This window comes from Suncus etruscus, chromosome 9 (genome assembly GCF_024139225.1).
Source record: "Suncus etruscus isolate mSunEtr1 chromosome 9, mSunEtr1.pri.cur, whole genome shotgun sequence".
Classification (NCBI taxonomy): domain Eukaryota; kingdom Metazoa; phylum Chordata; class Mammalia; order Eulipotyphla; family Soricidae; genus Suncus; species Suncus etruscus.
The window spans coordinates 107031946-107055772 of NC_064856.1; the positions used below are offsets into that span (position 1 = coordinate 107031946).

The following is a 23827-nucleotide window of genomic DNA, read 5'->3' on the forward strand; positions in this document are numbered from 1 at the left end:
TCCCAGCGTCCCATATGGTCCCCCGTGCCTGCCAGGAGCAATTTCTGAACATGGAGCCAGGAGTAACCCCTGAGCACTGCCGGGTGTGACCCAAAAACCACAAAAAAAAAAAAAAAAATTAAAGTGAAGCCTGATGTCAGGACAACATGTCTCCCTGGGCTGAGGGAAGCTTCAGAGAAAGGGCACTCAGGAGACTGCTGAGGAAAACCAACAGGATTTTCCAACCCTCTGTGGAGGCAGTTCTGAAAACCAGACAAACCCTGGTCTTCACTGAGGGCTTCTAGGAGTGGTATCCTGCAAGCAGATGGCAGAAAAAAGTTGGCAAAGTCAGCATTCCAGCTAGGATGCCAGAGCAAAGGCTAGGCTCATGCTGGCAACCCCAGACTCAGGAAGGTAGCCATGAGGACCACAAGCTGATCTGTCTCACATACAGGAGGCCTAGACTGCTCTGAGAAAATCCCTATTTTTTTTTGTTCTTTTTTCCTTTTTTTTTGTTTTTGTTTTTGGATCATACCCGCAGTGCTCAGGGTTTACTCCTGGCTCTATGTTCAGAAATTGCTCCTGGCAGGCTTGGGGGACCATATGAGATGCCGGAATTCGAACCACCGTCCTTCTGCATGCAAGGCAAACGCCCTACCTCTATGCTATCTCTCCGGCCCCTCTTTTTTTTAATTTTTGGGCCACACTGGACAGTGCTCAGGAGACCATGTGGGATGCCAGGGATCGAACCTGGGTTGGCTGTGTGCAAGGCAAATTCCCAACTTGCTATACTATCCCTCTGTCCCCATTTGTTCGGGGTTTTTTTGGGCCATACCCAACAGTGCTCAAGGATTAACCCTGGCAATGTTGGAGTTCAGGGTAGGAGAGTCCAAATGTAGTGCTGGGGATTAAACTGGGTGACCATATGCAAACCAAGTAAGTGCCTCAGCCCCTGTCCTAGCTCTCCTTGTGTCACAGAGGTAATGAAAGCATCATGTTTCTTTTTTTTCCTTCCATTTCTGGGCCACACCCAGCGGCACTCAAGAGGTTTGCTGGGTTACTGATCCTACCCTAATCAATAATTGTGCCCTACCCTAGGGTGTGACCTGGTGATAGTATATTGGATTATTTCTTACTTGGTATTCTACTCCCACCCTAGGGTAGTACCTGATTTTTGTCTATAAAAGCAAGGGTCTATGGAAGGCAGGGGCTCTTTCTGGGGCTGATTCTGAGATGGATTCTTCTTCAGCCTTATCCACTGAATAAAGCTGACATCTCCTGAAGCCTGACTGCCTGTGAGTTTTCTACTCGCTGCTATCCTGAACCCTCAGACCTGCCGGATGAACAGGGTGGCAGACGAGTGGTCCCAGCTGGAGGAGAAAGACCGCATCCTCCATCCCATCACCTTCCAGCCCCATCAAGGGCTGACTTACGAGGTTTACTCCTGGCACTGTACTTAGAAATCATTCCTGGCAGGCTCAGGGGACCATATGGGATGCCAGGGATTGAACCCAGGTTGGGCCGTGTACAAGGCAAACACCCTCCTCACTGTGCAATCGCTCTGAGGCCCAAGGATCAGGTTTCTTAGCTTTGGCTTCCACTTAAATTTCTCAAAATAGATGTCAATATTTGTTATTTCATACAATTCTTTTTTTTTTTTTTTTTTTGGTCACACCTGGCAACACTTAGGGGTTAATTCTGGCTCTATGCACAGAAATCGCTCCTGGCAGGCTCGGGGGACCATATGGGATGCTGGGATTTGAACCACTGACCTTCTGCATACAAGGCAAACTTTTGCCTTACCTCCATGCTATCTTTCCAGCCACTATTTCATACAATTCTGGTGGTTGTGCTCACCACAGTGGAAAAGCAAATTCTATGGGTCTACTGGATCTGAAATGACAGTCTGTGAATGAAAACCAAGAGAATAGGCCTCTGGTGGTGGAGACAGGCAGGAACCAATGAGCTCTTAGGAGGATGCAACAGGAAGTTGGAAAACACAAATGAAGGGTGGAGTGACAGGACTGAAAGGAAGGCAATTGCTTTGCATGTGGCCAAGCTAGCTTTGATCCCCAGTACTGCACAGGGTCTCCAGAACACTATCAGGAGCATACACGACCAGGAAGAATCACCAGGAAGTCCTGAGCATCACAGGGTATGGCCCACACCCACCCCACTAAGAAAACAAAGATGTGTGAGGGAGTTAAGAAGCCAGGTAGCTGTGGTCAGAGCCTCCTCTCACAGTGGTTTTGTGGCGGACAAGCCTGGCCTGGTGGCATCGCCAAGACATCTGCAAAGTCCTATTCCTTTTTGGTTTTGTTTCTTCTTTTCTTTTATTGCAAAGTCCTATTCCTGACACTCCCAAGATTCCCACAAGATAGGGCTGGAGTGATAGCGTAGCGGTAGGGCATTTGCCTTTCATGCAGCTGATCCAGGACGAACCTCGGTTCGATCCCCCGGTGTCCCATATGGTCCCCCGAGCCAGGAGCAATTTCTGAGCGAATAGCCAAGAGTAACCCCTGAGTGTCACCGGGTGTAGCCCAAAAACAAAACAAACAAGAAAAAAAGGTTCCCACAAGAGCCTTCTTTTTGGGGGGAGGGGTCACACCCGGTAGTGCTCAGGGGTTACTCCTGGCTCTGCGCTCAAGAACCACTCCTGGAACCATCTGGGATACCTAGGATAGAACCCAGGTTGGCTGCGTAGACAGTAAATGCTCTTACCCACTGTGCAATCACTTTTTTTTTTTTTTTTTGGTTTTGGGCCACACCCAGTGACACTCAGGGGTTACTCCTGGCTATGCGCTCAGAAGTCGCTCCTGGCTTGGGGGACCATATGGGACGCTGGGGGATCGAACTGCGGTCCGTCCTAGACTAGCGCTGGCAAGGCACACACCTTACCTCTAGCGCCACCACGCCGGCCCCAACTGTGCAATCACTCTGACCCAATACAAAATACAGTACTTTCTCTTTGGTTTTTTGAACCACACAGGCAAACACAGGGGTTATTCCAGGCTCTGTGCTCAGGAATCAAACCCAGGTTGACCACATACAAAGCAAACACGCACCCCTCTCTGCTATTGCTCTAGCCCAGGAATATGACTTTTTAGTTCTACTTCCTGGCTTCTACCCTAAGAGGCCCAAAGTGTATTTCACAATAACATTTGCAAGCCTGTTTCATCGTGACAATTTACAGTAGCCAAGTTCTGAAAATAACCCAAGAGCCCAGGAACAGATGAGTGGAGAAAGAAACTACATCTACACAGTGGACTACTACTACTCAGTTCTGAGGAAAAAATAATAATCTTCCAGTGTGCTGCGATGTGCATGGAACCTGAGGGGAAGTGTGGGAAACTGGTGGCAAATCCAGAAGGTTCCATCAGCTGAATAGAAACAAACACTGGAAGGGGCATAGCCAGTGCAACTGCCCGGAGTGGGCCTGCAGAGTAGAGTAGACCAAGAAGACTGGGTAGGGATGAAAGGGCCTGGAAACACTGCAGGAGGGACCCCAATACTCTAGTAGTAGGTACAATATTGGGACAGTGTTCCTTAAAGTACATAAAGAAATGGTTACAAAAGGAAAGGAAAAGTTTAGTTTAAATAAAAAGCCAGAGGGCCCGGAGAGATAGCACAGCGGTGTTTGCCTTGCAAGCAGCCGATCCAGGACCTAAGGTTGTTGGTTCGAATCCTGGTGTCCCATATGGTCCCCCGTGCCTGCCAGGAGCTATTTCTGAGCAGACAGCCGGGAGTAACCCCTGAGCACTGCCAGGTATGGCCCAAAAACCAATAAATAAATAAAAAGCCAGAGAGATAGCACAGTGGTAAGGTGTTTGCCTTGCATGCAGCCGATTCAGGATGAATGGTGGTTCGAATCCCAGCATCCCATATGATTCTACAATCCTTCCAGAAGTGATTTCTGAGCACAGAGCCAGGAGTAACCTGTGTCGCCAGGCATGATCCAAAAACCAAAAAAAAAAAAAAAGGGGGGTCGGGTGGGCTAGAGCAATAATATAGTGGTAGGGTGTTTGCCAACCCAGGGCAGATTCAGGTTCGATTTCTGGCATCCCCAAGGCTGCCAGGAGTGATTTCTGAGCGCAAAGCCAGGAGTAACCCAAATGCCACCAGTGTGGCCCAAAATCCAAATAAATAAATTAATTAATTAAAAAGAATCACTTCCATGGCAGCCTTGTTAAAGACACTCAAGGCACTTGTAACATAAACAGCAGTTTCAGGCCCCAGGAGTGAGGACAGTGGCAGTGTGCTTGGCCTTGCATGGAGCTGACGCGAGTTCAATCATGGCATCCCAGATAGTCACTGAGCACTGCCAGGAGTGAGCCTTGAGCACAGAGCCAGGAAGAAGCCCTGAGTTTCCTCCGGATATGACCCTCCCACACACACACACAAAATCAATAAATAAATGTTCGCCTTGGGCTGGAGAGATAGCATGAATGTTGGGCTTTGCTTTGCATGCAGAAGGATGGCAGGAGCAATTTCTGAGCGTAGAGCTAGGAGTGACCCCTGAGCGCTGCCGGGTGGACCCAAAAACAAAAGAAAAAAAAATTTTTTTAGGGGGCCAGAGAGATAGTATGGAGGTAGGGTGTTTGCCTACTATTCAGAAGGATGGTGGTTTAAGTTGCAGCATCCCATATGGTCCCCCGAGCCTGCCAGGAGGGCCAGAGAGATAGCATGGAGGTAGGGTGTTTGCCTACTATTCAGAAGGATGGTGGTTTAAGTTGCGGCGTCCCATATGGTCCCCCGAGCCTGCCAGGAGCGATTTCTGAGCATAGAGCCAGAAGTAACCCCTTAGTGCTGCTGGGTGTGACTCAAAAACCAATATATGTATATATATATATATATATATATATATATATATATATATATATATATATTTTTTTTTTTTTTTCACCTAGAAGAGTTAAGACATCAAAATGTTGGGGCCGGAGAGATAGCATGGAGGTAAGGCGTTTGCCTTTCATGCAGGAGGTCATCGGTTCGAATCCCGGCGCCCCATATGGTCCCCTGTGCCTGCCAGGAGCAATTTCTGAGCCTGGAGCCAGGAATAACCCCTGAGCACTGCCAGGTGTGACCCAAAAACCAAAAAAAAAAAAAAAAAAAAAAAAGACATCAAAATGAAAGAAATAGAAAAGTAAAAACTGTGGCCTATTTAAAACAAAATAAAATGTCAGGGCTGGGGTAGTGGCGAGTGGCTTAAGAGGTAGAACCCATGTGTCTCTTTGATCTCCTGCATGATGTGGCCGTGAGCCTGGGCTCTTCTGGTATGATTCTTTTTTATTTGTTTTTGGGTCATACTCAGCAGCGCTCAGGGGCCGCTCCTGGCTCTGAGCTCAAATATCGCTCCTGGCTGGCACAGAGGACCATATGGATGCTGGGATTTGAAGCACCTTCTGTCCTGGATTGGCCGCATGCAAGACAAATGCCCTACCGCTGTGCTATCTCTCTGGCCCCTTGGCTGGTGTGGTTCTTAAGCAGAAGCATAAGGAAAGTAAGATCAGAAGGCTGGAGCAGGGCCCGGAGAGATAGCACAGCGGCGTTTGCCTTGCAAGCAGCCGATTCAGGACCAAAGGTGGTTGGTTCGAATCCCAGTGTCCCATATGGTCCCCCGTGCCTGCCAGGAGCTATTTCTGAGCAGACAGCCAGGAGTAACCCTTGAGCACCGCCGGGCGTGGCACAAAAACCAAAAAAAAAAAAAAGAAGGCTGGAGCAATAGCACAGCAGGGAGAGCATTTGCTTTGTATGCAGCCGGCTGTCCTGGGTTCGCTCCCAGGCATCCCAAATGGTCCCCCAAGCCAAGCAGGAATGATGTCTGAGTTCAGAGCCGGGAGTAACTCCTGAGCACTGCTGGGTATGGTCTCCCCCAAAAGAAAAAAGAATGTAAGGTCACTTAACTAGGCTTCAAGGGAATCCCTTCACCTAGCACTCTCTGGATCACCTTACACCAAGTTCAAAGGGGCCAGAGGGACCCAGAGTCGATCCCAGGCATCCTATATGATCCCCCGCACCTGCCAGGAGCTACTTCTGAGCGCAAAGCCAGGAGTAACCTGAGTGCTGTCGAGTGTGGCCCAAAAACAAAAACAAAAAAAAAAAAAGGGTGTGTGTGTGTATAAGACAGGGCCACAGCAACAGTGCATTGGGGAGGGCTCTTGCCCTGCACGCAGCTAACACACGTTTGATCTCAGCAAAAATATTTATTTTCTAAAGGTCACCTAAACAGGTAATGGTCTGAAAAGCTACAAAAAAAGCTGTGTGTGAGGGGACCAGAATGGTGGTACAGGCGGTAGGGAAGGCGTCTGCGTTACCTGCACTAACCTAGGATGGACTTCGGTTCGATCTCCCCACGTCCCATATGGAACCCCAAGCCAGGAGCGATTTTTGAGCGCATAGCCAGGAGTAGCCCCTGAGCATCACCGGGTGTGGCCCCCCAAAAAATAAATAAAAGCTGCGTGTGGGCAGTTTTTGGCACTCTGACAGTGATGGGGAGAAGCAGCTATGTTTACCAGAAGTGTGAAATCCTATTTGCTTTTCAAAAAACTATTGGGGCCAGAGTGATAGCACAGTGGTAAGGCATTTGCCTTGCACACAGTCAACCCTGGACGGACTCTGGTTTGATTCCCAGCATCCCATATAGTCCCCGGATCCTGCCAGGAGTAACTCCTGAGTGTCACCGGGTATGACCCAAAAACAAAATCAATAAAAACCAAAACAAACAAATAAAACCCTACACTGGGGCCGGAGAGATAGCATGGAGGTCAAGCATTTGCCTTGCATGCAGAAGTCGGTGGTTCAAATCCCAGCATCCCATAGGGTCACCTGAGCCTGTCAGGAGCAATTTCTTTTCTTTTTTTTTTTTTTTTTGGTTTTTGGGTCACACCCGGCTTTGCTCAGAGGTTCCTCCTGGCTGTCTGCTCAGAAATAGCTCCTGGCAGGCACGGGGGACCATATGGGACACCGGGATTCAAACCAACCACCTTTGGTCCTGGATCGGCTGCTTGCAAGGCAAACGCCGCTGTGCTATCTCTCGGGGCCCAGGAGCAATTTCTAGCTTAGAGCCAGGAGTAACCCCTGAGCGCTGCCGGGTGTGACCCCTCCCCCCCCCCCCCCCCCCCCGCAAAAAAAAACAACACACTATTGGACCCTGGTACCAAAATTTAAAACAAAAAACAAGCCCTGCCAGGAAAAATTTCTGGGTACAGAGCCAGGAGGAACCCCTGAGAATAGTCAGTGTGGCCGCCCTAATAAAAAGGGCACTGAGTAATTGAATGGATTAAAAAAAAAGAAATGCTTTTCAGGTTTTTTTTCTGTTTTTGTTTTTTGTTTTTTTTTTTGTTTTTTTTGCTGCCTAGAGGAAAAAGTTTCATTCCTTCATAAACACTCAAAAATCAAAGGTTGCAGAGCCAGAGTGGTGTGGCGCAGCAGTAGGGCGTTTTGTTTGCCTTGCATGCGGCTAACCTAGGACGATCTCGCTTGATCCCCCAAACCAGGAGCGATTTCTGAGCGCACAGCCAGGAGTAACCTCTGAGCGTCACTGGGTGTAGCCCAAAAGCCAAAAAAAAGAGCAAAGGTTAGGAAACCTTTGTTTCCCTGACCCTGCAAGTAAATGTTAACAGAGGCAGATAGAGAGGCTAGAAAGTCAGCTCAATGGGAAGATCACAAGCTTTGGATCCTGGAGACTCAGATTCAATCCTTGGCACCAGACAGTTCCAAGAATGAGAAAACAGGCTGGAAAGAAAGTACCCTGGGTAAGGAGTGTGTACAAAGCACAGGAAGGATCAATGTGAGGCACCATACAGGGTCCCAAGTTCTGCTAGGCGTGATCATTAAGTTCTGTTTTTTTTGTTCTTTGTTTTTTTTTGTTTTTGTTTTTGGGCCACACCCGGCGGTGCTCAGGGGTTACTCCTGGCTGTCTGCTCAGAAATAGCTCCTGGCAGGCACGGGGGACCATATGGGACACCGGGATTCGAACCAACCACCTTTGGTCCTGGATCAGCTGCTTGCAAGGCAAACACCGCTGTGCTATCTCTCCGGGCCCGATCATTAAGTTCTGAACCATAAATAAGTTCTGCGCATAAAAGTCCAAGGACAACACTGGAGAGATCTGCTAGACAGTTTACATAAGGGATTAACCAGCCTGAAATGATAAATCAGAACACATGGGCTTATGAAGAGACATCTGTAGAACATGTCACCCCAAACAGTTTGATTTACTTTTCTTTTCAAGTGAAACAACACAGAATTATTTTCAAGGACAGACCATATGCTGGGAAACAAAACAAGTGTCAATACATGTAGGAAGGTTAAAATCATACCAAGTTTTGGGGGGGGGCTTTATTTTTTTTTTTTTATTTTTTTTTTTTTTTGTGGTTTTTGGGTCACACCCGGCAGTGCTCAGAGATTATTCCTGGCTCCAGGCTCAGAAATTGTTCCTGGCAGGCACGGGGGACCATATGGGACGCCGGGATTCGAACCGATGACCTCCTGCATGAAAGGCAAACGCCTTACCTCCATGCTATCTCTCTGGCCCCTGGGGGGCTTTATTTTTGAAGCACACCTGGCGATGCTCAGGGATCACTCCTGTTTCTGTACTCAGAAATTATTCCTGGTAAGGCTCAGGGGATGGTATGGGATGCTGGGCATTAAAGCTGTGTTGGCTCCATGCAAGGCAAGTACCCTACCTGCTGTATTGCTTTTTGTTTATTTTTGTTTTGTTTTGTTTTGTTTTAAGCCACATCCAACAAATCAGGGGCTACTCCTAACTTTGTACTCAGAAATTATTTCGGGAGGTGCTCAGGGAACCATATGGGGTGCTGGGGATCAAGCCGTGTTGGCTACATGCAATGCAAGTGCCTTACCTGCTATACTATCTCTCTGGCCACATATTAAGTAGTTTTATTTATTTAATGGGGGGCCCACACCCATTTAACGCTCAGGGATTACTCCTGACTATGCACTCAGAAATTGCTCCTGGCTTGGGGGAACCATTGGGATGCCGGGGATGGAACCACAGTCCGTCCTAAGCTAGTGCTTGCAAGGCAGACGCCTTACCTCTAGCACCACCACTCAGCCCATATTAAGTAGTTTTTGAGAGCCACATACTGCAAAAGTAGCCACTAACTACAAAGAGGAAGCAGAGAAAACTCCCAGACATGTGAAGACCAAACAATAAGCTTCTTAATAACGTTAGGTCAAGAAGAAATTAAGCAGAAATTAAAGAATTCTCAGAGCCAAAAGATGGCAACACAGTTATCAAAAACTAAGGAATACTACAGCAAAAGCAGGACTAAGAGGAAAGTCCTATATCCCTTCATAAAGAAAAAAGAATAGTATCAGAAATGAACAACTTAACATCACAAGTAAAAATACTGGAAAAAGGAACCAAAACTAAAACCCAAAGTTAGAGCATAACAAGGAAAATGGAAATCAAAGTGAAAAGCAATAGCAGTGAGTAGGGAGCTTGCACTGAACGTGGCCAACTCGATTTGTATCCCTGGCATTTCATGTAGTTCCCTGGGCACTGCCAGGACTAATTGCTGAGTGCAGAGCCAAGAGTAAAGTCACTCTAGCATCACTGGAGTTTTTTGGGCATAACCCCACCAAAATAAACTATTATGAACAAATATATGCCTAATTTTTTAAATCTAATTAGTCAAAGACATTTTAAGTTTAAGAGCTAAACTCAAAAGAACTGAGTACAGATTTTTCATGTGGGAGAGGAGGGTTCCAGCCCTGCCAATGGCCCCAAGACATATTTCTTTTCTTTTTCTTTTTGTTTTTGGGACACACCCAGTGACACTCAAGGGTTAGTCCTGGCTATGTGCTCAGAAATCACTCCTGGCCTGGGAGACCATATGGGACGCCGGGGGATGGAACTGAGGTCTGTCCTAGGTCAGCCATGTGTAAGGCAAACACCCTGCTTCTGTGCCACTGCTCTGGCCCAAAGACATATTTCTTAAAAAACGAAAAAAGCGGGGCCAGGGCCCGGAGAGATAGCACAGCGGCGTTTGCCTTGCAAGCAGCCGATCCAGGACCAAAGGTGGTTGGTTGGAATCTCGGTGTCCCATATGGTCCCCCGTGCCTGCCAGGAGCTATTTCTGAGCAGACAGCCAGGAGTAACCCCTGAGCACTGCCAGGTGTGGCCCAAAAACCAAAAAAAAAAAAAAAAAAAGCGAGGCCAGAGAGATAGCATGGAGGTAAGGCGTTTGCCTTTCATGCAGAAGGTCATCGGTTCAAATCCCGGAGTCCCATGTGGTCCTCTGTGCCTGCCAGGAGCAATTTCTGAGCATGGAGCCAGGCGTAACCACTGAGCACTGCCGGGTGTGACCCAAAAACCACACACACACATACACAAAAAAAGCAGGGTTGGAGCAATAACACAGTGGTAGGGCATTTGACTTGCACTCTAACGACCTGGGACCAACCCAGGTTCAACTCCCATAATCCACCTGGTCTTCCAAGCCTGCCAGGAGTGATCAATCAGTACAGAGCCAGAAATAACCCCTGATCACTGCCAGATCTGACCCCAAAACCAAAAGCCACCACCAACAACAATAAAATAAATAAAAATCTGAAGGGGCTAGGAGAAACCTGTAAGGGTTGGAGCACATGCTTTGCACATGGGAAGCCTGGGCACCAAATGTTCCCCTGAATACTGCAGGTGCAACCCTTCTCACTAAGGCTGTAGACCCTGAGCAGCACTGGATATCACCTCAAACCAAAGCCAAAACAACAATAACAACAACAAAGAACCCCAGCACAACAGGAGGATAGCTCAAAGGGCTTGTCATACTTTGCACTCGAGACTTGGGTTTGATCCCCAGAACTACATGCAAAAATTTGGACACCATGTGGCCGGAGAGATAGCACAGTGGTAGAATATTTGCTTTGCACGAGGCCGACCCAGGACAGACCTGCATTCGATTCCTGGCATTCCATATAGTCCCCCAATCCTGCCAGGACTGATTTCTGAACGCAGAACCAGCTAGAAATAACCCCTGAGCAACACTGGGTGAGGCCCAAAAACCAAAAAACCAAAAAAAAAAAAAAAAAAAAAAAATTGGCATGGGCCAAAATGATAGTACAGGTACAGCAGGAGTTTGCCTTGCATGTGGCTGATTCAGGTTGGATCCACGGCATCCCATATGGTCCCTCGAACCTGCCAGGAGTGATTTTTGAGTACAGAGCCAGGAGTAACCCCTGAGCATTACAGGGTGTGGTCTCCCACGGGAAATAAAAAAAGTAGAAACCTGGGGCCAGAGTGATAGTACAGCAGGTAGGGGATTTGCCTTCCAAGCAGTCAACCTGGGTTCAATCCTGTCCCCGAGAGGACATCAGGAGTGATCCCTTAATACCTTCACAGAGCTGGGTATAAGTTGAGTAAGTCCTGAACACCACCAGCTATGGCTCCAAAAAAAAAAAATCTGGGGATCAGAGATAGCTCTATTAACAAGTGTATTCCTTGCAAGCAACAACCCCAAATTCAATCTCTGGCACCGTGAAGCTCCCTTAAGAAAGTAACCCCGGGGGGCCGGAGAGATAGCATGGAGGTAAGGCGTTTGCCTTTCATGCAGGAGGTCATCGGTTCGAATCCCGGCGCCCCATATGGTCCCCTGTGCCTGCCAGGAGCAATTTCTGAGCCTGGAGCCAGGAATAACCCCTGAGCACTGCCGGGTGTGACCCCAAAAAAAAAAAACCAAAAAAAAAAAAAAAAAAAAAAAAAAAAAAAAAAGAAAGTAACCCCGGGGCCCGGAGAGATAGCACAGTGGCGTTTGCCTTGCAAGCAGCCGATCCAGGACCAAAGGTGGTTGGTTCGAATCCCGGTGTCCCATATGGTCCCCCGTGCCTGCCAGGAGCTATTTCTGAGCAGACAGCCAGGAGCAAGCCCTGAGCACCGCCGGGTGTGACCCCCCCCCCAAAAAAAAAAAAGATTAAAAAAAAAAAAAAAAAAAAAAAGAAAGTAACCTCGGGCCCGGAGAGATAGCACAGCAGTGTTTGCCTTGCAAGCAGGCGATCCAGGACCTAAGGTGGTTGGTTGGAATCCCGGTGTCCCATATGGTCCCCCGTGCCTGCCAGGAGCTATTTCTGAGCAGACAGCCAGGAGTAACCCCTGAGCACCGCCGGGTGTGGCCCAAAAAAAAAAAAAAAAAAAGAGAGTAACCCCCAATCAGTGAGTTCAGAGCAGTTCCGAGCAACACCGAGCGTGACTCCAGTAACTAAACAGTGTATGGAAAACACTGAAGTGCCTATTGATAAATCTGTTATATTTATACAAAAGAAATTGCTATTGAGCTAAAGGAAGACAAAATGTTGCCACTTACAGAAGACAATGGAAGGAGATTGTGTAAAGCCATCTAAGAAGGGTGGCAAGTCCCAAATGATTTCATCCATGTGCATATGAAACAAGACGTTTCTCACATGATTCAATTAAAAAAATTCATATAGGTGCTGACACATAATACAGCAGGGAGGGTGTTTGCCTTGCACATGGCTGACTTGGGTGCAATCTCCAGCTTCCCATATGGTCCCCCAAACACCACCAAGAATGACTCCTGAAGCCAGGAATAACCCCTGAGCACTACCAGTTGTGGCCCCCCAAAATATATTTGGACTCGGAACAATAGCACAGCGGGTAGGGTGTTTGCCTTATATGCAGCTGACCCAAGTTTGATCCCTGGCATCCTGTATAGTCCCTGAGCCCGCCAGAAGTCATTTTGAGAACAGAAGAGGAGTAACCCCTGAGCAACACCAGGTGTGGCCCCAAAACCAAACCAAACCAAACCAAAAACAAAAAAACAAAAATCAAAAGAAAAATATCAAACTCATGTTTTCCCCTTTCAGATAATATCTAGAGGCATCTTGAACTGTCTGGAGTTTGACAAGCCACCTCAGTCTTCCCTACACAACCAGGCTGTCTGAGGCCAGAGAGAGGGTATGTATAGTACAGGGTTAAAGTGTTTGCCTGCAGTGCCGCCCACTGGCACCTCTAGGATGACACAAATAATCCCCCACCCACCCACGCACTGCAAAACGGCATCCCTCTGAAACTGCTCACTGGGTTAAAAATTGCTGGAAGGTATATCCTCAGCATCTCTCAGGAGATGAGAGATGCTGAAGAGCTGAGAGAGGGCTCAATGGGCACAGGAGACCTGGTCTGAAGCTGCATGTACCCTGGGCACTGCCAGGAGTGCATGGCTCAAGACCCACAAAAATGACATCAACAATGGGGCCAGAGCGATAGCCCCCAGGGACAGTGGGGAGGGTGTGTGCCTGACACACAACCAACCAGGTTTGATCTCCAGTGTCTCATATGGTCCCCCGAGCCCTGCTAGAGTGATCCCTAAGTGCAGAGCCAGGAGTAAGCCCTGAAAACTATTGGGTGTGACCCCCAACCAAGCAAACAAACAAAAAAAAAAAACCACACAAACAAATGAATAGGAAATAAACTAGCCTAATTTAGAATCCAGCCTGCATACCCCATAGCACAAAGCAGCAAAATCTTCCTAAGATGGGGCTGGAGAGATAGCACAGCGGTAGGGCATTTGCCTGGCAAGAAGCTGACCCAGAACTAATGGTGGTTCGAATCCTGGCATCCCATATAGTCCCGAGCGGGCCTGCCAGGAGCGATTTCTGAGCACAGAGCCAGGAGTAACCCCTGAGTTGTGGCCCAAAAAACAAACAAAAAATATCTTTCTGAGAGTCTGTACTGGAGTTCTTTTGGGGCTGCTCTGTGGCCTCACCCAAGAAGAGCACAGAATCGAATCCAGGTTCGGAGCTGAAGAGGGACTCCCTGAAGTACTCAGGTCACCATATGGGGAGACCAGGATTGAAAAGGGATGCATGTGAGGCAAGCACCTTACTCCCCACTATACTATCTCTGACACCTCAAGATAGAAAGTATTAAGAGGTTTTTGTTCAGCCCCCAATACCACCTGTGGTTCCCCTGAGCACAGTTAGGAGCAAACCCTGAACTCCGCCAAGTGTGGCCTAGGAGCCAGGGCCAGCAAGGTTGGAGGGAGGGCACGCCTAGCAAGCGGCTGACCCTGGCTGGACTCCCCAGCTCCGCCTGTGGTCCTTTTCCTCCCAACACCAAAACAAAGTCCAGAAGGCAGGTACTGTCACTGTCACCTTTGGTCAAATCCTATGTTGGGGCCAACTCAAGTCACAGCATATCAGACCACATTGTGACGACTGTCACACGGTTTAATGACCTCACCTGAGCTGCTCTGGGAGTACCCTACCCGGTAGGCCTTATTCATGGGACTTCTCCTGGGAAGAGCTTCACACTGCCCCCTCTCTCTGGCTGGCACAATGCCTCCTCCCTCTGGCTGACACACCTCTCCATCTGGCTGGATCACACCCTAACCTTTACCCAACTCTTGGTCATATGTGGGCTTTCTTTTCAGGGGGAGCGGGGGAGGTTGGGGAACGCAGTGTCATCATAGTTGGCTTTAGTGCTCTGGTACCATTCTGGATAGTATTTGGGGGACTGTGTCATCTGAGGAATCAGACTCGGGGTTCCCACCTGCCCTTTGAGCTACTAGCACTAAGACATCACTTCTGGAAGGTCTACATTAGGGCAGATGGGGTACATGGCCAGGTGCATAATACCTGCTGGCAAGTTTGAGACCCCAGGTTGAGTCTCAGCACTGCAAAAAGGCTCTACCATAACCTTCCCACTCAAACCAGCTACTTCGCGGCTGGAGAGTGCAGCTAAGAGAGCACGTGCCTAAATGTGGCTGACTAGGTTTACTCTCTGGCTCCACAATCCCAGAGCACAGAGACAGCAGTATCCCTGAGCACTGTAAGATGTGCCCTAAAACAAAACAAAAAACATAGTTTGTGGGGTTGGAGAGAGAGTACAAGAAGGAAGGCACTGGTGACGCTCAAGAGTTATTCCTGGTTATGAACTCAGAAATCACTCCTGGCTTGGGGAACCATATGGGATGCTGGGAGATCGAACCGAGGTCTGTCCTAGGTTAGTGCATGCAAGGCAGATGCCCTACCGCTTGCACCACCGCTTTGGTCTCTATTTTCCCCCTTTTTATACCCACCCATCTAATCCCAATAACCAAGAAGGCTCCATGCAAGAGGCGCTTTTGGAAAGTACTAACTTCATGGTGGAGGCAGCTGACCTAGACTGTGTGTGCGCGAGTGTGTGAAAAATCACTCTCCCCCAGCTGTCCCTGGAGAAGGTCCCTCTCCCTGGCCTGGCGGGGCCGGTGCAGCCTCACCTCTGAATGGTCTCTTCCTGTTCCTTCACCATATGTGCCAACTGCTGAAAGATGGAGCCCAGCTCAACAATTGTGGATTCAATGTTCTGCATGGTGTCTGCTCGGCTCTGAATATAGGAATCCTGCAGGAGAGAGTAATACACACACAGAGCGAGGGTGTGAACCTCAGGTTTCTTCAGATCCAGGCTGGCCCAGACAGGGGTCTCCCCACTCCCACCAACCCCTTCCCTGGCCAAGGAGCACCGCTACCTACCTGCTCATCAATGAGCTGCAGCTGCTGGCTGGCTCGAGTGTCCATCATGTCGATGGCCACATCCCCGGAGGCCCGAGACTCTGCCCCCAAAACCACAGCACCACCCCCTAGAGGGCAAGAGAGAAGACAAGGGGGTGCGAAGAGTGAGTGATTTAAGGCGGGGTCCAGGATCATGGACCCTGGATCTTGGCACTCAGAAGCCCTGCCAGCCGGGACAAGTCACTGAACTGTCCCAGCTTCTGCGTCCCCATCTGTGAAGTGGGACAGAACCAAGTCTGAATTCTCAAAAGCTGGAAAACTACACGAGGCAGCTGTGAACACGGTGGGTTCATGGGAAGCGGGAGGAGCCCTTCTGGTCCGAAGCAGGCTCGAGAACCTTCCAAAAAGGGTGATGGTCTGGGATGGCGGAAAGGGCTCGTCCAGCCCAGCGATGGGCCAACCATAGGGAGTATGGCTGGCCTCATCCTTGGCTTTCCAGTCACCTACCTGCCCCTGCCTACAGGGGGCGCCCTCGCCACCACACTCACTAAACCTGCCCGCTCAGTCTTGCCCGAGACTTACCCAAGTGGTTGGGGGCAAGGGGCAGGGCTGACACGGGTGCCCGGGAGAACTGCTCCCGCCGGCTCCTCTGCTGCTTCAGGTTCTGGGGTTGGGAAAGAAACGCAAAAGGTCCCTGAGGGCCCCGCAACTCTCCCCAGGGGTGAGAGCGCCAAGCCCCCTCCTGCCTGCCCCTGCCTCTGCCCAGGGTCCCTCTTGGCTCTTAACACCCCTTGCCCGTGACACATCTGCCCGCCTACAAAGATTCTACTCACCTCTGTCCTCACTTCCAAAACGGATTTGAAGTCATTGGACATGGAGGCCAGTTTGGACTGGAAGGAAAGGAGAGGAAGGTGAGCACCAGAGCAGGAGCTGCTGCTGGGTCCCCCACCCCACCCAGAACCCCGCTGCTCGCACCTGCAGGGAGACCACGATGGTGTTGGAGTGAGTCTGCAGGTGCCGGCCGCTCTGGGTGCCCTTGGCCCGCACGAAATCCTGCAGCTGGGCGATTTTTTTGTTGAGGCTATTGATGTCCTGGGGGGAAAAGCAACGGGGAAACAGATTCAGCCTGACCACCTGCAGCACCCCCCACAGCTACTGAGCAGTACTGGTCAGGGCTGGTCAGGATGGAATTTTTGGTAAAAGGTGAGGTTTTTCTCAGACAGGGGGTGGCCTGTCGGAACGTCCCTGCCCCTCCAGTCTGTTCTTGGCTCCGACCCTGAAGGGAAAGAGGAAAACTAGGATCTGACTTATGTCTGTACTCTCCAGTATGCAGCATACACTCATGGCATGGAGCTATAGCACAGCATGGCAGGAGGGTGTTTGCCTTACAACAGCAGGTCCAGGTTCGATTCCTTGCATTGCATATAGTTCCCCCAGCCTGTCAGAAGCAATTCCTGAGAGCAGAGCTGAGAAGAGGAAGCTCTGAGCCTGATCACAGGGTGGGGTCCACAAAACAAAACAAACCACAAAGGCAAGAGTGAAAGCTCTGATTTGTGCCCACAAGGTTAGCAGTGAAGTCAGGATTCCTACACCAGACTAAGGCAATCATCCCTGGCATAGAGCGCAAGAGTGGAGACCAAGCCAGGGCTTGGCAAATGGCAAAGCAAACTTGCTGGAGGCAATGAAAGCCAGGAAGGGACCAGAAGGAAGAGGAAGGAGGAAACGAGGTCAAGCAGAGTTCCGGAGAGGTGGGAGGCTCGCTTGCTCTTCAAACTTCTGATCTCCCTCAAACACGTATTTTGCTCTGCCTGTTTTCCCTCTGGAGAGCAGCCTGTGTTCATTTTCTTTTTCTTTTTCTTTTTGTTTTGAGTCACACTTGGCAAGCTATGGGGTAATTCTTGGCTCTGCACTCAGGGACTACTCCCAGAGTGCTCAGGGGACCATATGGACTACCGGGGATAGAACCCGGATTAGCAGCATACAAGGCAGGTACTGTCTCTCCAGATCATGTTCTCTTAAACAAACTTCCTTCTCTGCCCTTGCATCTTTCTAAAGAAGCTTCAATCAGGGGCCGGGCGGTGGCGCTAAAGGTAAGGTGCCTGCTTTGCCTGCGCTAGCGTTGGATGGACCGCGGTTCGATCCCCCGGTGTCCCATATGGTCCCCCAAGCCAGGAGCGACTTCTGAGCGCATAGCCAGGAGTAACCCCTGAGCGTTACCGGGTGTGGCCCAAAAACCAAAAAAAAAAAAAAAAAAAAAAAGAAGCTTCAATCAAACTATCATTATGAGGCTAGAAGAGGAGGCTGGAGTGATAACATGGTGGTAGGTTGTTTGCCTTGCATGTTGCCGACCTGAGATGGACTCGGGTTCTATCCCTGGAATCCCATGTGGTCCCCCAAGCCTGTCAGGAGAGATTTCTGAGCACAGAGCCAGGAGTAACCCGAGTGCTGTGCTGCCAGGTGTGGTCCCCCCACAGAAAAATGAGGCTAGAAGAAAAAGCTAGAACTAGTCTTTCCACCAGCACCCCCTGATCCTCACCTCCAACCACTCTCTCTGCCCCAGATGTCCACTGAGGTCCTGCTCACTGCCCTGTCCCTTAAGAGGGGCTCAAAGTGCACCTCAGGGTGCATCACATTAAGCTTTCTCCCACAGTTCAAGCTCAGAAACAGCACGGAGTGATGGTGCAGTGGGGAGGGGAGGGCATTTGCCTTGCACGCAACCAAATGGAGTTTGATCCCCGGCATCCCATATGGTCTCCTGAGCCTGCCAAGAGTGATTTCTTTTTTTTTTTTCTTCCCAAAAGTGATTTCTAAGGACAGAACCAAGAATAACACCTGAGTGCTGCTGAGTGTGGCCCATCCAAAAAAACAAAAAAGAAACAGCACAACTTCCCACCCTAGTGCCCAAGCCAGAGCTGCTTTCTTTATTAAAATATATTTTTTTAAAAAATATATTTTATCGAATTTACTGTGAAGTACCCAAATACCCAAAATTCAAGATTGATTTTCAGGCACACAATGTTTCAACACCCATCCCTTCACCAGTGCCCACTTTCCTCAAATATCCCCAGTTTTCTTTCTCCCAGCTTGCTTTTTTTAAATTTTTCCCTCCCCCCTTTATTTCCCTTTCTTTTCCCCTTTCCTTACTAGAAACTTTTTTTTTTTTTTTTTGGTTTTTGGGTCACATCCGGCAGCGTTTAGAGGTTAGTTACTCCAGGCTCAATGCTCAGAAATCGCTTCTGGCAAGCTCGGGACGCCAGGGGATCGAACAGTGGTCCATCCTAGGCTAGCACTTGGAAGGCAGAAGCCTTACCTCTAGCGCCACCTCTCCAGCCCTAGAAACTTATAAGTAACAAAATAAAGCCCACTAACCAACCCTGAACTCCAACACAAGCATATCTGAGTACTCATTCCTGTGTCAGCATCCAGTAAGAATAACTTCAGGAGATAGCATAGAGGTAAGGCATTTGCCTTTCATGCAGAAGGTCATTGGTTTGAATCCCGGCATCCCTTATGGTCCCCCGGAGCCTGCCATGAGCAATTTCTGAGCATGGAGCCAGGAGTAACCCCTGAGCACTGCTGGGTGTGACCCAAAAAAAAAAAAAAAAAAAAAAAGAATAACTTCAGCATATATTTTACTTACTGAGCGCCAGAACACACACTCTGCAACTGTGTGTGTGTTGGGGTTTTTGGGGTTATATCCAGCAGTGCTCAGGGCTTACTCCCAGCTGTGTGTGTTGGAATGACTCTTGGAGGGACTCAGACTATGTGGGGTACTGGGGATCAAACCACATAAAAGGCAAGTGGCCTACTCACTGTATGATCACTCTGGCCTCAAACTTCTCTATTTTTTTTTGTTTGTTTGTTTTGGGTGGTCGGGCTTTGGCCCCACTTGGGTTATTATTCCTGGTTCTGGACTTGTGACCATATTGGGTTCTGGAGACTGAACCCAGGTCAGTTGTGTGCAAAGTAAATGCCCTCCTTGATGTACTATTGTTTTGGCCCCTCAGTCAGCCTTTCTCTTGCTCTTATTTTGGGGAAATACAAATATAGTATGGAGAACAGAGAGGGGCAGAGATGGGCTCTAGGCTAAAAATTAAGGGAACCCCATTTCTTTTTTTTTTTTTTTTTTGGTTTTTGGGCCACACCCGGCAGTGCTCAGGGGTTACTCCTGGCTGTCTGCTCAGAAATAGCTCCTGGCAGGCACAGGGGACCATATGGGACACCAGGATTCGAACCAACCACCTTTGGTCCTGGATCAGCTGCTTACAAGGCAAAGGCCGCTGTGCTATCTCTCCGGGCCCCCATTTCTTTTTTCTTTATTTGGTTTTTAGGCCACATCGGTGGTGCTCAGGGGTTAGTCCTGGCTCTGTGTTGAGAAATTACTCCTGGCAGGCTTGAGGGATTAAATGGGATGCTGGGGATCAAACCCAGGCTAGCCACGTGCAAGACAAATGTCCTACTCGCAGTGCTGTTAATAGCTTGGATCCCAAGGGAACCCCATTTCTACCTGAACCAGCATCTTCTGAATAGATCTGCCCTTCATTTCTACCATCACCCCCTTTCTACTGGACAATACAACAGCTTCCTGCTCCCTTGGACCTGTCCCTCCAGGCTCCAGGGTCATTCAGCTCACCATTTATACTCACTACATGGGGTTGGTTATGATAAGAAGAAATCATGGTCTACAGCAGTTAGGTTACACCTTAATTTTACCTAAAACAAAGATCATCCCTGGTTTCTTTTTATCTGTTTACAACTTGGTGTCACCCAAAACAAAGCTTTTATTTTTATTTTTATTTTTTTGGTTTTGGGCCACACCAGACAGGCTTTCTCTGGGGCTGATTCTGGGGCTTTTTCTTCAGCCTTACCCACTGAATAAAGCTGATATCTCCTGAAGCCTGACTGCCTGTGAGTTTTCTACCCGCCACTCTCCTGAACCCAGATACCTGACGGCTGAACAGGGTGGCAGACACGTGGTCCGAGCTGGAGGAGAAAGACCTCATCCTCCATCCCACCATCATCCAGCCCCATCCAGGGCTGTTCTACAACCCCTTTCAGGGGTTGCTCCTAGCTCTACACTCAAAAACTGCTCCTGGCAGGCTCGGGGGACCATTCAGGATGCCGGAACGAACCCAGGTCCAACCCAGCTCAGTCACAAAAGACAAATGTCCCTCCCCTACCACCATGCTATCACTCCAGCCCACAAAGATAGTTTTATATGTAAATCTGAGTGGAACAGGCTGAGAATAGTTTCAGCTTTTTTTTTTTTTTTTTGGGCCACACCCAGCGGTGCTCAGGGGTTACTCCTGGCTGTCTGCTCAGAAATAGCTCCTGGCAGGCACGGGGGACCATATGGGACACCGGGATTCGAACCAACCACCTTTGGTCCTGGATCGGCTGCTTGCAAGGCAAACACCGCTGTGCTATCTCTCCGGGCCCAGCCTCAGCTTTTTGCCCTTATGTCCTTACTGACCCACCTGAGACAGAACTGTAGAAACAGTTCTGGCAGGCAGCTTGAGTAGATACTGAGGTAGAAGACTGCCAGACTGGGGCCGGGCAGTGGCGCTAAAGGTAAGGTGCCTGCCTTCCCTGCGCTTTCCTTGGACGGACCGCGGTTCGATCCCCCGGTGTCCAATATGGTCCCCCAAGCCAGGAGCAACTTTTGAGCGCATAGCCAGGAGTAACCCCTGAGCGTCACCGGGTGTGGCCCAAAAACCAAAAAAAAAAAAAAAAAAAAAGAAGACTGCCAGACTGTGTTTCACTTTCAGCCTGGTTTGGATTATTTCATGCACGTCTGTGCTTTATTTATTTTTTTTGTTTTTGGGCCACATCCAGTGATGCTCTGGGGTTACTCCTGGCTATGTGCTCAGAAATCACTCCTGGCTTGAGACACCGGGGGACTGAACCGTGGTCTGTCCTAGGCTAGCACACACAAGGCAGATGCCTTACTGCTTACAGCATTGCTCCGATACCCTGCTTTATTTTTATTTATTTTTGGATTTTCAGGCCACACCCGGTGATGCTCAGGGGTTACTCCTGGCTATGCGCTCACAAGGCAAATGCCCTACCGCTGCGCCATTACTCAGGCCCCAGGACCCTGCTTTAGACTTGTTCGCCTGGGTTTGGTGATAAGGCATGTGGGGTGATTTTACATACAGCAGAAAGTGAGGCCCACAGCATCATTCCCACCAGTCACTACTTCCTTCTGGTCATGTCTCTGCCAATCACTTTTTTGACTCTCAGAGTCGCCTGGATGCCAGGCAATGTTAAGGACTGCAAGGCCACAATTGTGAACAAGCAGGAGAAAAGCACCCCCATCTCAGTGGCACTTTCTGTTTTCTCTTTTGAAGGGCATGAGGTAAGCGGGAGGGAACTGACTCAATAAAGAGTGGGTCAGCAAGGACATAAGGACATATATTGACCCAATATATACATATATATATTACATAAAACTACTTATAAATTATACAAGTAAATTTATGCAAATATATATGTGCTTATGATGATGCCTGAGATCAAACTCACAACTTTACTGTAATTTATCTTTGAGTTTTAGGATCACACCTGGCAGTGCTCAGGGTTTCCTCCTGGCTCTGCTCTCAGGTATTATTCCTGATAGTGCTCAGGAGACCATATTCGGTGCTGAAACTCACTCAAACCATGGTGAGTTACATACAGGTGCCTTAAACCTACACACACATTCTCTCTCTCTCTCCTCTCTCTCCCTTCTTCCGTCCCTCCCTCCCTCTCTTCCACCGTCCCCCGCCCTGGGCACAATCTTTTCTCCACTGCTCATCACCTTCCCATGAGTATGCCCATCACAGATCACAGACCTTTGTCCATCTAGATGATTCATTAATGTGTCTAATGACTCAACAAATGAATGGGAGTCTTAAGCCTAGCTCTGGAGACTCAATCGGGGTCTGCCTTGGAAGAAAAATGCAATCTGTGGCAATCAACTGGGCTGCTTGTCTCACCTGCTTGATGATGTAAGTAAGCTCCTCGATTTCCACTGCTTTATCATCAAAGAGGGACTTGCGCTTCGCCACTGGAGAGACAAATGAGAAGCCATGAAGAAAGAGTCTACTGAACCCTCCTGGGTTCTCTCCTAGCTCCTGATGTGCCCAAGAACATTCAGGGAGGGGCCAGAGCAATAACATAATGGGTAGGGTGCTTGCCTTGCATGCGGCTGACATGGGTTTGATTCCCCATCATCCCATATGGCCACCCAAACCCGCTAGGAGTGATTCCTGAGTGCTGAGCCAGAAGTAACCCCTGAGCATTGCTGAATGTTGCCCCAACACACACACACACACACACACACACACACACACACACACACACACACACACACACACACACCACTCACGGATTGTCAGCTTCTCCAGCTTGGCAAATGTATTGCTGAGGTCTTTCCCGATGTGCCTGCAAACCAGCAAAAGCAAGAGCACTGAGTGAATGGGGAGAGGGCCCCAGCCCAGCTGTGTTCCAACATCATCGTGCTCAGGTCCAGCCTGGCCCACCACAGCATCACTCTAACACACACACACACCCCTTCTCAACTCACTTGGCCATGAGGGTAAACTCGCTGCGCTGCCGGACAGCCCGCAGCGCAGGCTTATTCGTCTGGATTCCATTCTGAAATGCAATGCCAGAGGTGATGCATAAGTTCCTTCTGCTTTCCAGCCACCACTACCTGTCAGGGTCTACTATCTCTCTAGTACAAGGCATTGTCTTCCGCCAGCTGGTCTGGAGTTATTCACAGTACTATATGATCACCCAGATGTCAAGATAAGACACCCCAAATTTCAACTGACCATGTTCCAAGTTGATGTCACCACTTAACCCAGCTGGAGGGTCACGAGAAAAGTTAACTACATCACACAGAATCTCTTCTAGGGCCCGGAGAGATAGCACAGTGGCGTTTGCCTTGCAAGCAGCCAATCCAGGACCAAAGGTGGTTGGTTTGAATCCCGGTGTCCCATATGGTCCCCCGTGCCTGCCAGGAGCTATTTCTGAGCAGACAGCCAGGAGTAACCCCTGAGCAATGCCGGGTGTGGCCCAAAAAAAAAAAAAAAAAAAAAGAATCTCTTCTTAATTCCACCAAATGAATCTAAGCCCCAAACACCCTCGTGCTGCTAAGATTTAATGGCATAAGAGAGAGGGGAGAAGGGAAACTGTGTGTCAGGAAATGTGCTCGGGTGAAGGGTGGTGTACATTGTTAAGACTGAAACTCAGGGCCCGGAGAGATAGCACAGCGGTGTTTGCCTTGCAAGCAGCCGATCCAGGACCTAAGGTGGTTGGTTCGAATCCCGATGTCCCATATGGTCCCCCGTGCCTGCCAGGAGCTATTTCTGAGCAGACAGCCAGGAGTAAC

At 49.1% G+C, this 23827-nt stretch overlaps 1 protein-coding gene across 1 annotated transcript in view; it reads right to left on the reverse strand.

Moving 5' to 3' along the window:
* STX5 (syntaxin 5) overlaps positions 1–23827 on the reverse strand; it is a 30293-nt gene that overhangs the window by 3805 nt on the left and 2661 nt on the right. Inside the window, exons 3-10 of the mRNA XM_049779723.1 lie at positions 23018–23088; positions 22820–22875; positions 22428–22498; positions 16426–16542; positions 16284–16340; positions 16033–16114; positions 15472–15578; positions 15219–15340 (exon numbers count right to left, since the gene is read on the reverse strand). Of these exons, the coding sequence (XP_049635680.1) occupies positions 15219–15340; positions 15472–15578; positions 16033–16114; positions 16284–16340; positions 16426–16542; positions 22428–22498; positions 22820–22875; positions 23018–23088 (683 nt within the window). The remainder of the gene's footprint in view (positions 1–15218; positions 15341–15471; positions 15579–16032; positions 16115–16283; positions 16341–16425; positions 16543–22427; positions 22499–22819; positions 22876–23017; positions 23089–23827) is intronic.